Below are 15,022 nucleotides of genomic sequence, written 5' to 3'. Positions count from 1 at the left end.
CAGGAAGTATACTTCATTTGCAGCCATACCCTATGTAACCTGCCACCAATGTTTTAGTAGTTCTGTGGCAATGAATGGGTATTAGTAGGAAAACAACAATATTTAAAATAGATATTCCTTGAGCAAAATGTCTGTTTCCTTAAGAAACCCACTGGCAGTTTGGCTGGGTTTTGTCAAACACAGGTATTAATGGGAATGAAAGTCACCATTTTAAAAAAAGCCTATTTGAAATGCTGACTTTTTGAAATTTATTAATGGTTTCTCTCATCATGTCTCCAACAGATGTAAAGATCTATGTTTTGGTATGTTAGTTATGTTTTCTTTTTCGACCTAGAGTGGAAGAGATGTTTCAACAACTTAAGGAAGTGCATGAGAAGGTATTCTATATCAAGGAGTCATTACTCTCCCTGGACAGCCAGCTAGGACATTTGCAAGACCTGTCTGCCCTGACAGTGGACATCCTCAAAGTGCTTTCTGCTGTAGACACCTTGAAGGTGGAAGAAGCCTTACTGGCTGACACAAAACTTCAAACCCGTAGGAAGCTGCCCCATAGCTGGAGCAATGCATTCTATTCCAAGACCTTGAGCAGTCTGGAGGGCTTGTGTGACAAGAAATACCACTATTACAGCATGCCACCCTCCCTCTTACGGAGCTTGGTAAGGACTCAGTCTCCATCAGAGTGCAAACTCTTGAAGTCTGAGTGTGACAAGATGGTAGAAGACAGCTCTCAGGAGGTAGAAATAGAAACAGACACACTCACTTCAGGAGTATCCTCTGAGACTAGGTCGACTCCTAGGTATGGGCAGTTTTTGCTGGTGCCCCCTGACCATCAGGGAGGGTGTTTTCCTGAGGATGTCACCTTAAGTTTGTCCTTTTTGAACACTGCTGCCAAGTACAAGGATGAAACATTCAGAGATGACCTGCAAAGTAGCATTGTGGTTCCTCAAAACTTGCCGGGTATCAGCTTCCTTGGCAAAGAGACAGAAGATTGCCAGTGGAGACAGAGAGACTTTGTTATTCATTTGCCATCAGAAAAGATTGATGCTGCAGAAGCTGATCATCCTCTTGATCTCCAGCTACCACTGGATATTGAAGAAAGTGTAGGATCCCCCTGTGATGACAGGGAAGAAACTGAAGGTGGTTATGTGAACTGGGGATTCTCTGAAGGTGATGAAAAAGGAGTTTTCATCTCAGATTCAAAGAAGAAAGCTCTGTGCCTCCATTCCTCCTATGACAGGGATAACATTTGCCAGAACAATTCCACCAGGCATGTCCAGTTAAGTCATTCGAAGTCCTTCTCCTACAACTCATTCAAGTCATGTCCCAGCAGCAGCATCTCTCAGAACAGGCTGAAGAGAAGCATCTCCTTCTGGATCAGCCCTCTCTGGAGGGACTGGAGTTTCTGCAGAAGCAACAGCTTACCGTCCCCTAAGAAAGAGAGATCAGGGAAAGTCGGCAAGGCCATAGGCGGTAATTACAAAACATTAAATGTGTACAGTATCTTCTACTGGAGAGTCCAAGACATGACAAAAATGTTTCATTTGCACCCAGAAGGTATTGGATGCAGTGAAGGATGGGAGCTCAGAGTCCAGAGTGTGGGTCTGGGTGTTGGGAGTATCCAAAGTGTGCCTGGTATCCAAGCTGCAACACACCTGTCTGCCAGCCACCCTGATCTGCCCCATCTCATGGAATCTCCATGTCTGTGGCTACACAGCCAGGTGGCAGAAGGACTGTGCTCACTCTGGGGAAGTCTCTTACCCTGGGGATGCAAAGACAGAGTTGCAGGAATCAAAATACATTTAATGATCCTGTAGAGATACATTAGCCGTATCAGAGATGGGTGCATGGAGAATTAAAAGGCATACTTTTCTGTAGTCAGTTTAAATACCTCTCTGTCCACCACCAGGTTTGCTTACCAAGTGTTAAAATAAATCAGATTCAGGTTTTAATTATGAAGAGTATGACATGATGGATGACATTGGTTGTTTTATATCTTGTGATGGTGCACATCTTTGCACGGAACTGCTTGAGTACTGAGTTTGGTTATCACAACTCTTTCTCAGGTTGCTTTAGACATCTGCCAGTTGTCGGTCCTATCAGATTTTCCCTTAGTAAACAGATATTCTGTAGCTTAAAGGTGTTTTTTGACTCTTTCCTGCAGAATCTTTAGGATCCTGTGAGCTACACCACAGTGAGACAACAAAAGCAGAACAGCAAAACAGAGACAGAAAGTCTGGGAGAGGAAAGAGGAATCAAAAACCTCTTCAGGTGCCGGTATGGGCAGATGCAAGAGAACTGTGTATCTCAAAATTGTCTTTTTCATTCCTTAAGAGCAGTTCTGCAGTGTCATTTAATTGAAAATGCAAGCATTTAAAATGCTGCACACAAACTGCAGCATCTCCTGTGTGTGTCTAGTTTTGGTTCAATTTTACTTTTTTTTGGATGTGTGAGATTTCTGTTTTGAATTGCTGCCATCCAGGGACTTTGTTATACCATGCTGATACTGATTTTGTGGTGATTCACAAATGTAAATCAGTCTTTGCATTTCAGCTTTCAGGAGAACTTGTGGAGGCTTCATGTGATCTAGACTAGACTGAAGCAGTGACCATATCTGGGGGGATTACAGCTGTACTCATGCAAGATAGGCCTCATAACATTTTCTCCTGCCTGCAAGAGTCCCTTGGACTTTTCTCTGAATCCATCAAACATTTAGCACATTGCAGAAAGTATATTGATTGTGTGTGTATAGGTGTGGGGCAACCTTTGCAACTGATTCTGTATGTTCATAAATAAAAATCTATTTCTAGAGCCTATACAGAAATTTCTAGGGTCTTCATTATCTGGAAAGAATTATCACTGTTTAATGAGATGAATACTGAAGGCTAGTTTATTTACAGAAGATACACAGGTCAGCAAAGGATCTTGGACTTGAACTTTGAAATCCAGTATCTCTCAAGGTATTAGGTCTCAAGGTTCAAATGCCTTCAGACAGTGTGAGACCACAGTACTTGCTAGACAAGAGCAACATGTCTTCTGCACTTTGTAACAAAACTGGGAAAATCTGTTTCTCAGCTGGGAATGCATTCATTCATTCACTGGCATTTCAGAGGTGCTCTGAAAGGCCACATCATAGTGCTGTCAGAGGAACTGTAGAGATACTAGTCATCCTGTAAATTCAGTATTGTTTTGTCTGTGTCTTGGCAGGTGATTAGAGTGGATGATTGTCCCCAGAACACTCAAGTGAACTCAGAGCCTGCAGAAATCAATGTCTGGGATGAGCAGGAGAAACACAGCAAGAATTGGCTCACTGTGTCTAATTTCAGTCAGCTAAGTATGTTACATATTAAACAAAGTGAATTTCAGAACAGCTTTCAAAAAGAAGCAGTAAATGTAATTCAGAGAATCCAAGTGTCATCCACCATTTTCACCTTATGGCATAATTTTTATGGAATTAGACTTAGTTTGCCTTGGTAATTTATGCAACATTAAAGAGGCAAAAGAGTCATAGGACGGATGGAAGATCAGGTGAATTTATTTGGGACCACTGCCTGTCTTCCATGGAAGATAGCTGAGTGTTAATCTTAGGAATAAGTCAGAAGAATGATGTCTTTGTCTCCTCTCCTGGTGTCTTCTAAAGGGATATCCTGGCTAATTGCAAAAAAATAAACTCATTATTTTTCAGGACATTTACCCTCGCAGGCAGTGCTGTGACACTGTATTTGCTGGCAGCCTGTATTTGCTGCCTGCATTATTCATTTCTCATTGCTCAGAAACATATCCTGCAAAGGGAAGAAATTAATTCTGTATTGTCTCTTTTGGGGTGAAAAGGAATGGCATTCTGACCCTTCATTTAGTAATTCTCAATCTCTTTCATTCTCAGAAATTCTATGCATCATTCATCTCATCTTTCAGCTTTGCTGTGATGTGGCTCACTGGTTTCATCCTGTGAGCTGCTGGGAGAAGTACAAGACAGAGCTGTGGCTCACTACCACTCGGCACTCAGCCCAAGGAGGAGGGCTGTACTCCAAAGTTTGCTGAAAAATTGGAAATAGTCTGTTTAGCCCTATGAAATTCTATCACTGTTTTTTTAACCCATTACACATTTACTGGGACAATATGGTGTATAGGTGTTTATTTTATAACACTGCATAGCTACTTAGTTTATAGCAATAGAGTTGTTCATTTACGCTCTAGAAATAGCTGACAGCTTCTCTTTTGACTAGGTTTGGAACGTCTCCATTACAAGCACCAGAAAATTAAAAATCCAGACTTTGGTAGACATACCATACCATTCTGTGATTACCTGAGGCATTCTCGAGAGGTAAGACCTAGGATTACACATCCTAGTCCATAATTTTGGCTGGGATGAGCCCACAGTAGCTCTACAGTCATGCCTGGATTTGCCAATAGAGTTTCTTTGTCATGACATAACTCTTTGAGAGATGAGAATCTTTGTTGTCTTCTGGAACAGTGCACATGTGGAAGTAAATGAATAATTTAACAGCTGCTCTACTAACACTCTCCTAAGATTATTGAAATACAACATTAAATTATTGAATCTTCCAGTGGTTCTGAATATGAGCTTAGTCACACATAACATGTGTTGGTGTTTCATCAGGCAATGAGTGAGCACACAACTTGGTCTTGAACTTGTGGGCAGAATGGATTAGAAGAAAATTTTGGAGAGTTAACTACATAGCATTCACTTTTTCACACAGTTGTTTCTTACAAAGAGGTGGATAAATATTGATAATAGTTGCAAAGCATGGATTTTTTAACCATTCTCTTATAAAAATTGTATTTTATTATTTACTAGAATTAATCTGCAGCTCTGTAATCTAAAGTTTCATTTCTTGTGTGAAAACTAATATAGACTCCTTGAATTTGATGCAACTAGACCAATTTATATTTCCTGAAGACGTGAGCAGGAATCTGGGTTGTGGAAACTACTGCCTGTTTTAAAATTATGTAGCTAATAGAAGAAATGGAATAGCTAATCAAAGAGAATGTACCATTCATTCAGTTTTATAGGGATATCTCAGAGAAATTAAAGGAAATTACCAAAGAATAAATTAAGAAAAGGAAATGTGAGAGAATCCTTTCCTCTTTCTTTTCAAGGGCACCAAAGAACTCTTCCTTGTTGATTTCACTTATAGGACTTTTGGTTATGAAAATGGAGTTCTTTAAAAGACTTATTTTTCACTGAAAATGTTATAATTTTTCTTTTTTTAGGAATAAAAATGAAACAAGTAATTCCAGTTATGCTGTTCTCAGTGTCATAGAATTTGAATCCCATATACCATGGATGAGAGCTTTAATGTTTTAATTTTAAAAAATTGTGGGGTTTTGTATGAAAAAGTGACAAGAGAGAGAAAGAGAAATAAATTTACTGATTTTGTATTCTGTAAAACTGAAACTTGGACTCAAAATCAATACGTCTTTTAATTGTGAATCACAGGAGCAGCCAGGCCAAATAAAGTCAGGAAAACTGTGTGAGGTAACCAAGTAATCTGGTGTTTCATAGCTCATATTAAGATATATTTATATAAGACACAAGTGTGATATTTTTTAAATCGTAAAAGAACCCATTCTGCTGATTAATAGCAGTATTGGAGTTATGTCGAAACCAGTTGTTTCTGAAACATCAACTTCAAATTATTTATTCTTCCAAGGTACAGCCTCCAGTATCCACTGAATTGTTGTGCCTCTCTCTGGACTATGAAAGTTTGTATTTACACTGAGATGTAACAAAGTTTCTGTATCCAACTGTTCCACTTGGAGAATTATGTATTTTAAAGATACGTATCTTTCTGAAAGTGAAGGTTCTCACTCATGGCATACCAGGGGCTCAGAAATCGCTCTTGAGAGGAAGCACAGAGCAAAGGAAGGGGTGTGTAGGAAGCTTTTGGTAAAGACTTTCTCATCTTCAAAGCAGGGTACACATGCAAAATGTGAGGGAAATTAAAAAAAAAAAAATTATTTAAGTCGAAGTTTAAATTAAAAGTTGAATTTTAGTTGATTCATCTTTAAACTTAGCTGTCCTTAAACTTAAGTGTGTGTGTGTGTGTGTGTGTGTTTGAGGATTGAAATTGGTCTGAATACTATTGAGAAGAAAAATTCCATTTCTTACTACCATACTAGGAGGACCTGGCTGGCCCATTTTTTCCTAATATGGCTTGAAGTTTAAAAGATTATTTGAGTATTTCTTTAAATATAAGACCTTGAAAATATGTGATCTAAATATCCCTGGAAAGCTGCTCAGTGTGTTACGTTCTTCTGTTCCAGGGCTTATTTTCAACAACAGTAAAAATTATGCCTACACTGGAATTTTCCAACATAAAGAAAGTTCTCTAATACTGTGCTTATTAGAAGACCTTTAACCAGCTTTGTGAGTGTATGGAGATATAGGTGGTGACCTGAGTATTTAATTCAAATTTCTGGAGACAACATGGCAAATGGCAATGTGAGCAAGTTATTTCCATTTTAGTGTAGGTATGGCAGTGCTATGATTCACCTGCTGTCAGGGTCATTATTCATGTTAACAAAAATCATATCAACAACTGTTCTCAGCATTGTACCTTCTTGAGCTGTGCAATATGAATATGATAAAGATGTCGATATTTTACCAGTAAAAGTGTCTTTCTTTTTTTAGGATTTCAGTAATAGCGTATTTGGAAATATCAAGAAAAGTAATCTGAACAGGAACTCCTCGTATGTATCATTAGTATGCTAAGATATTCACCACAGGTTTTCAGAAAGAGATGTCTGTAGTGTCTGCAGGTTTCCATTTCAGTTCGGCAATACACTCAGGATGACAAATTCCTGAGACATGAAGAGGCCATTCATTGTATTTAAGTTTGTTTAAAGGAAATCTTACAAATGGAGACCAAAGAGATCCATTTAAAAAAAGTGTATGATTTTAGGTGGAATAGACACCCTTTCTAATTCTAACAATAACTGAATTTTCTAATTCAGTCACTAAGATGACAGCTGGACCTGATGATTTACAAGGTATTTTCCAGCCTTAATGGTTCTATGATTCTGTGGTGATTCCATGGTTCTATGGCCATAGCATCTTTAATTAGCCCTTTTTCCAATCTAGTTAACATGAAAAGTTGTATTTGCTTTTGCTGTGCAGTTGCATGTTTTATTTTTTAATAATTGCAATGTGAGCATCTCCTGAAAACTTCTCTCATTGACTGATTTATCTCTTTCATACATTTACTAAATATTTAGCTCAGTTTTCTTAATCCATTTACAGAAGTTATGAAGCTTTGATTACATTTAGTGAAAGTATACTGGTTTCACAAGTGGTTTCCGTTTTCTTGTGATGCTTTTAATTTTTTTCCCAGATTGATTAATCATTATCATAATATTAGTAGTATTTTTGCTACATGCAGAGCTGTCTTTATGTTCCTTTTCCTTCCTATTTTCATCAGTTTCTTCTAGACTTTTGTTTTGGTTTCGTTTTTTGTTATTTGGGTTTTTTTTTGTTGTTGTTGTTTTTGCTTTTTCTTTGTTCTTCTTCTTTTTTCTTTTTTCTTTTTTCTTTTTTCTTTTTTCTTTTTTCTTTTTTCTTTTTTCTTTTTTCTTTTTTCTTTTTTCTTTTTTCTTTTTTCTTTTTTCTTTTTTCTTTTTTCTTTTTTCTTTTTTCTTTTTTCTTTTTTCTTTTTTCTGTTTTCTTTTTTCTTTTTTCTTTTTTCTTTTTCCTTTTTTCTTTTCAGCACTGAGCAGGTAATTACTAGAAGATACTAGAAAGCTGTCACATCCCAGATGATCTCACCGTGGGGAGGAAAAGAGTTACTGGGGGTTTTATGGATACTCTGTGTGTGGGGGGGGCCAGAGGAGCGGGGTTGGGTGTTCTGCTGCTGTTGTGGGTTTGGGGTTTTTAGGGTGTTTTTTCTCTTTTCTTTTTTTACACCCCATCATTTATAGAGGTAGACAAACTGCACACTTACCATCAGGATGTAGGGGCTGTTGAGTTGCCTGAATCTGTTGCTTAGTCTGTTGTCTTCAGTGGGATATCTCTGGTAGATGAGGTGAATCACATCTTCTGTGTTCTGTAACAAAGACTGCTTTAATGTAGCAATGCTTTTGCAATCAGACTTGTTAATCCAAAGAATCACCAATTCTAATCAAATTTAAAAGTATGCTATTGTACGAGGAATGGTGATGACAAAAGTAACTGTTAATGCATCTCAGCATTGACTAAAAACGAGCAGTTGTGTGTGTGATTGAAAACTCTGTAACTGATACTGTTATTGCAATGTAAAAGATGTGAATAGCAGTGCAGACTCAAGAGCAGTTGAACATAAAGCAGAGAAAGAAACATGTAGAAAAATGTGTCAGTTCTTCAGTGCCTGAAGATTGTTTGCTCATGGCTTTGTTGAACAAAATTGCACTGAGGGTTATTTTGCCTTAATACTGCTTAGTCACATATGATCCATGTGTACTAGTTTTAGCTTAATGACAGAAATAAATGTTGGATTAAAATATCAAATATTTGCTTTTAAACAGATTGAGATCTCCAGAGGAAACTGACAGTAAGTTTTTTACTGCTTGTCACTCATTTTAATTCCCATCTGCAATTCTCATACAATTCTGAAGCGCAAAATCCAAAAAGAAGCTAATTTACTGTAGTTGAAGATTATAGCGCAGATATTGTTTCATGTGTTAATAACTATTTTTTACTTTAAAGTGAATGATTTTTTATGAGAAACATGTTTTTCTCATAACAACTGCATAATCTTAAAAGAAAAAGATTTATTTTCACTCTAATCTGACCAGTAATGTTGTCCTTTCAGCAGGAAGAAGCTCTTTAAGATGCTGCTGCTTTGATCCCTAACAGTCCAAGTGATCTCCTGGGTTAAACCAGGGTGTATGTTTGAAGTTATAAGATTTTTAATGTATGCTTGATTTTTCAAATTGCAATTATTTGTAATACTTCTAGTTGGGTTGTCTACCTGGAATTCTGAAATCTGTGGACTGAATTTATTATGAAATGTCCAGTGAAGAAATTAAAGGTTTTAGTGAGGAATCAGTTTGCTCCTGAAAAGCAGAGAGCTAGTGTAGTATTTGTTGTGTTTTAGTCCATCTCCCAGTTTTCCTGGCATGACACTTAGCTGTAAGAGGCTGAGCAGCTGGGCACCTATCTCTTTTTGAGATTAGCTGTGGTGCAGGAATCAATTGCTCCTGGTCTTATCTCCACTGCAAGTGATGCTCTTTGTGGGTCCATCTGTGCCCAGAACACTGCAGTGCTGAAGCATTCTGCTGCAAGCACACTGAGTTGTAAGGCTGCTCTCTAGAGCGCACCATTCTTTTGATTAAAATCCAGTTCTCCTATTCTCAGAAGGCCCCTTTTCATGTTTTGTTTTTTTTGCAACATGCAAAATGCGGCAAAAGTAGATGGGTCCAGCAAGAAAAAAATCACAAGGAACTTTGAATCACTAAGAGGAGTGAAAAATGCTGACCCTTCCCCCAGTATCCATAAATGTTTTCATATGAGATCTCTTTCACTAGATAAGGGACTAAAAGCAAATGTAATACACCAAGAAGAAAAGTGTAAAGTCCAAAAAATTTTGGTGAACATTGTTTTGATTATGTAATTTTTTGAAAATTAATAGTAGTACAGTATATAGATACTGAAATCTGGCATTTTGAAGTATGGTTTTCCAGGACAACAAAGTTATTTCATCTAATTACTGAAAATGTGTTCCTTTTTCTTGGTTGTATTAAAAAGGCTTTTTTATAAAGCAAATATTTTTGGACCAAAATTGATCTGTCTGAGCACATGTAACCACCAAAAATGTTTGTTTGCTTATATTTTAACAGCACTTTGGATGCTGTGGGTTAATGGGACAGTATTATTATAGTTTTGGTGCAATAGTACAGTTAATGGAATACTTAATGGAGGATGGACTTGGAAAACATGTCTTCAGGAGGCCATGAAGCACAGTGGATAGTAAAATACTTTTGATATCCATGGGGTCTAGCTGTCTTAACATGTCCTTGAGGTTAATATATGATTTTCCCCACAATTTCCTTGAATAAATAAGTCATCTGCCTACATTACACTGACAACTGAAATTTGGCAGTATACAGTACATGATAATGCAGCTAAAGCTCATAAGTAATTCTCCTCTTTAGAATGCTGAGTCAACAGTTCTGATTAATCTGTTTTGTGACAAACTCTGGGATGGAAGGAATTAAAAATCATGCATTTGTGTCTGCTATAATAATTAATACAACAATCCTTTAAACATTATTTCAGATATCTTCTCCTGCTTGAAAACATCTCATGATTTGCATCTTCACTACTCAGGTAAGCGGGAGACACAAAAATGACAGCTGAGGAATTTAAGAAATTAAAACAAACATTAGTTGTCCCTTTGTCATCCACTGTGATTTTCATTTTTAGGAATTGCACAATTGCCCACTGCTAAGAAGGTTCTGTTTTAATTCATGTCTAACATGAATTTAGGATTTTTGATTTTTTTTTTCTGTTGATAATTGCTTCATTCTGGGTATTTATGGCAAATCCAGAGCAGAATGTAGATAATCACTTTCAATATGTCAGTGGAAATCATGAATACAGGTCAGCTTCCTAAGCAGGCAGAAAAAGGCCCTACTAGTTTGTTTATAGCTGTCAGTCTCCTCACACCTCCCAAACTCTCCTTGGTACTTTCTGGAGTTCTTTTCTTCAGTTAATTGGTCCTGTACTACCTAATCTGTGTTTGTGTATTTATGAACTCCCGAAAATCTGGCAGGGAATAAATCCTTTGAATGTTAATTTCATGCAGTCCTGCCTTTCCCCCGGCTGAGTCGGCACGGATTTTCCCACAAGGCCTGGATGTCAGTTTTTCCAGGAGGAGAAGAGAGCAGAAATTGCCAGTAGATGTCACCATTGCCCACAGGACTTGGCCTCCGGGACAGACAGGGCTGAAATAAACCAAAGCGGCCAGCAGCCTTTTTAGGTCCAAAATCTACAGAGTTGTCACTTGGAATAACACCTCCTGGCTTGCAATCAACTGTACAGACACAGTTTCTCTGACAAGGTGGCATTGTTGCAGATATTGATTCGTTGTTTGTCAGGTGTGCTATTTGAGTTGATGCTGGACTTTTTAGCACAGATGGAAGTGGTTTCCCTTTTGAGGTGACAAATGTCTTCAGAGGTTTTCAGTGTATGTTTTCTTTCTGCAGGAAGATTAGGACAGAATTTAGCCAACTAGGCTCAAAAATCCTGCACTAGAATTCTGTGCCACATACTGCTTTTGTATTATTCTTGCTATCAGTTTGAGAAAGCAAATATAATCCTGCCTCTCTACATACCCAAAAGAGCTAGATCTTTGTCCCAAGTTTGGCAGCTGCTGCATGTCCATGTCACATGGCTTCTCAAAGTTCCAGAGAGACTGTGGCAGGGTCTGACAGATGGCATGGATTTTAGCAGCTCCTCTGTTCACATCCTTCTTCCTGCTATGCACTGATTTCATGATCAGTGTGCTCTTAGTGCAGCACCAGAAGAAGATCTTGTTTTTCAGTGCATGCTCCAACACTGTTCAGACATAGTAGCCAACTCCTGTTGAATTTGGTATGTGTAAACAATCTTGAGCTGGAGTATGAAGAGCAGATCTTCTCAAATGGGGACCCCAGTTCATGGGGTGGATGTGTCATGGGTGCCATTTGCTCTGCCCTTCTGGACTCAACAATCTCCAATTACATCTTGCTTAAAGAGATAATCTTAAAAGAAGGATAGCTGCTGACAAACGCCCTAAGTTCCATAAGCTCCAGAATTTGTTACCATGGCCTTTTTGATACTCTGCAAAGAAACACAGCTCTGCTGTGGTTAACTCTCTGCTTTGGTTCACTCTCTGCTTTGGAAGATGCTTTTGCCTTCATCCATTGACAATCAGAACAGTAGCATCCAGGTTGCTTCCTAGTTCTAGGAGTGCCTTGTTTTACATCTCTCTTCCCCTTCCTGATAACTCAGTCATGGTGAAGACAAATCCATAAGTATTTGGTTGGCTCTCTGAAGTTTTGAAGGTGTTTGCCTGAGAAAAATGCTGCAAGTTAGGGAGATACAACAATGTTACTGATGTTTTTTTTGGCAAGAAGCCTGAATGAAGAAACAGTAGTCTCTGCAGGGGAAGTCTAGATTTTCCTGTCATACCTTGCTAAGTCTTCAGGTGCTTCTAACCCTGACCAGACAGACAATCTCATCAGCACAGTGTGAGTGTGTGTTGCTGTACTGGAGTTGGCAGGAGCAGGATGCAGAAGCAGCCAGCCCTTTGTGAAAGGAGGAGGATGAGAAGATAGCAGAAGTCCTTCTAGGCAGGCTGCAAGGGGCTTTCCCAGAGAGCCTGCTTCTTTGGAAGGAGGGAATTCATGAACACGGTGAGATATGATGGGTCGGTATCCGGCCAGATGGGGTCATGGCTAGGTTCTGGAGGTTATTCAGTACCAATTCACATAATTTTCTGGTGATGGAGAAGGGAGTCCCTTCATGTTGGGGTAGTGGAGGTTGACTTGTTGGTTTCTATGTAGTGAGTATTCACGTGTGAATTGTTTGCCTCTCTTGTACCCTCTGTTATTAATTCTGCTGCTGTTACTTTCACTTTCCTATTTCATTGCTGTTTCCATTGGTCAGTTCCAGTAAATTGACCTTATATAAACCCATGGTCTTTAACTGTTGCGTCTCCAATCCTCTCCATTCCACAGCTGGGAGGAGAGGGAGGGAAATGAGTGAGCAGTGTTTGGTCTGGAACACTGACGTGGGGAGCACCATTCCTAAACCACAACAACCTTATTGGTGTTTCACCTGAAACATGAAGAGCTGAGATAACAACAGATCTGGGTGGGAGTAAGAGTGGGTGGGAAACAAGTACTTGTTTTTTTAGGTATGTCACAATGCTGTAACCTAACCCTGTATGTTTCAGTGTAGGCACTGTGTGCCCATTGAGGTGCTCCTTTTTGATGCCGGCCGGGGGCTATTTACAGACGCAAGACAGGGCTGCTGTGGAAAGTGCCTTGAGCTGTTTATTTTTCAGCATCAGTCTCATTACATTATTATGACAATGGGAAGATGCTAGCAGCTCACAATCTAGGCAGCAGGCCAAAAATCTTAATGTTACAACTTACTTTATAAGCTTCTTGACCAATCACACAAAACAAAAGCATACTGAGAGAAGTTCTATCCAATCACCTTAAACACACGTACCTTTGGTTAAAACAATGCTTTCTTATTTAGAATACAATATCTACTTGTAAGCCTTAAAACACAATGCACAGAGCTCCATTACTGAGCTTTAACCTTTGTAATATCTTGCTAGATAACTTTCTGCAGCTTAGAGAGCTATTCAGACAAGCGTTTATACACAGGCCATTGTTCTATTTGCCCTTGCTTTTTCTACAGTTTAAATAATTTTTCTGCTGACCTATCTCATGGCTGCTGCTTTAGCTCTACTCACAGTTCTGCTGTATCTGAGGCCTGCCTTTTGCAGCTTTCCCCAAACCCCTCTAATTTACCCTCTAATTTTGTGGACTCCCACACCTTTTCAGAGCAGGGAGAGGGATCAGGATTGCTTTGTTGCTGAACTCTGTCATATCAGCTTATGAAATGGTAACTTCAAGAGCAGTGAGGGTCATTTGTGATATATTTTCAGTGTTGGTCTTCTATCCTTACCTCAGGCACTGCCTTTAGGAAACCATTAACCCTGTCCTGGCCTGTATCAGGCACAGCATTTCCAGCTGGTCAAGGGACATGACTGTCCTGCTCTGCTCTGCACTGGTGTGAGGTCTCACCTTGAGTACTGTGTGCAGTTTGGGCACCACAACGTGAAACAGACATTAAGCTGTTACAGAGCATCCAGAAGCCTTGTCAGGAGCTGCTGAGGTCAGCAGCTGTCTGTTCAGCCTGGAGAAGAGGAGACCGAAGGTTGACCTCACTGCTGTCTTCACCATCCTCACTGCTGTCTTCACCATCCTCATGGTGAAGCAGAAGGGCAGGTACTGATCTCTTCACTCTTGCGACCAGTGGCAGGACTCAATGAACTGGCATGAAACTGAGTCAGAGGGTAATTAGTCAGGTTTGAGCTAGATATCAGGAAAAGGTTTTTCACCTGGGGAGTGTTTGGGCACTGGAACAGGCTCCCCAGGGAAGCAGTCATTGCACCAAGCCTGACAGAGCTCACAAAGCACTTGGAGGCACACAGTCTGGCTCTCAGGCACAGGGCCAGGACTTGGACTTGATGATCCTAATGGGTCTGCTTCCTGATGGGTCCCTCGGCATATTGTATGATACTGTGTTTCTGAATAATGGTACCCAGTGTGTGAGCAGAACAGGGAAGCGTTATTTTCCCCAGCTTTTCACTCATTTTTCCTTCTTGAGACCTGTTACAACAGCTTTGGAGGATTTTAAATTCCCTTTGGATATTAAGGAAATCATGCTTTTGTTGCTAAGTCTGCCAGGTCTCTTCAGTGCAGTCTTACACCCTGATTAGAAGAAGGGATTCTTAAGAGGGTCTTTCAGAGATCTACCCTGAGGGTGGATAGTCATGATTGGCCTGTGATGTGGGAGAAAATGGGCCAGCTTTTGAAGGATTATTCTGCTCCAATGGCTTGGAAGTTCACCCCTGAACAGCTACAGGACCCTGTTAAGGTGGTAGAATATTTGAAAGATAAATGTTGTGGCAGTTACAGAGAAACACAAAGTTCTGCAATGTGCAGGGCCCTGTTTACTCTTTATCAGACACTGTTCTCAACACTAGACTTCACCCTTAGGGGGAAGAAGAGGAAAGCAGAACAACAGGCACTGTGGCCACTCAAACTTCAGCTGAACCCCAGGAACAACCCTTGCTGGTACCAGTTGTTCCTATACAGAAGAAGAAATTCAAGCCCAGACAAGTTTGCATACTGAAGAGGAAGCAGGGCCCTCAGAATGGGAAGCAGAAATGGAGAAATTCATCCTCTAACTACAAGGCATGTGAAAAATTTTCAGCCACCAGTCAGGAGAGTCCCTGCTGACCTG

General features: G+C 39.5%; 1 protein-coding gene across 1 annotated transcript in view; it reads left to right on the top strand.

Annotated features, from left to right (window-relative positions):
* TRPM6 (transient receptor potential cation channel subfamily M member 6) overlaps nt 1-15,022 on the top strand; it is an 86,373-nt gene that overhangs the window by 54,590 nt on the left and 16,761 nt on the right. The window contains exons 26-32 of the mRNA XM_058044564.1: nt 335-1,470; nt 2,162-2,274; nt 3,205-3,331; nt 4,224-4,321; nt 6,653-6,711; nt 8,518-8,543; nt 10,271-10,321. Coding sequence (XP_057900547.1) covers nt 335-1,470; nt 2,162-2,274; nt 3,205-3,331; nt 4,224-4,321; nt 6,653-6,711; nt 8,518-8,543; nt 10,271-10,321 — 1,610 coding nt within the window. The remainder of the gene's footprint in view (nt 1-334; nt 1,471-2,161; nt 2,275-3,204; nt 3,332-4,223; nt 4,322-6,652; nt 6,712-8,517; nt 8,544-10,270; nt 10,322-15,022) is intronic.

The sequence above is a fragment of the Melospiza georgiana genome, chromosome Z (assembly GCF_028018845.1).
Source record: "Melospiza georgiana isolate bMelGeo1 chromosome Z, bMelGeo1.pri, whole genome shotgun sequence".
Taxonomy (NCBI): Eukaryota; Metazoa; Chordata; class Aves; order Passeriformes; family Passerellidae; genus Melospiza; species Melospiza georgiana.
This window is presented reverse-complemented; position numbering and strand designations above follow the sequence as displayed.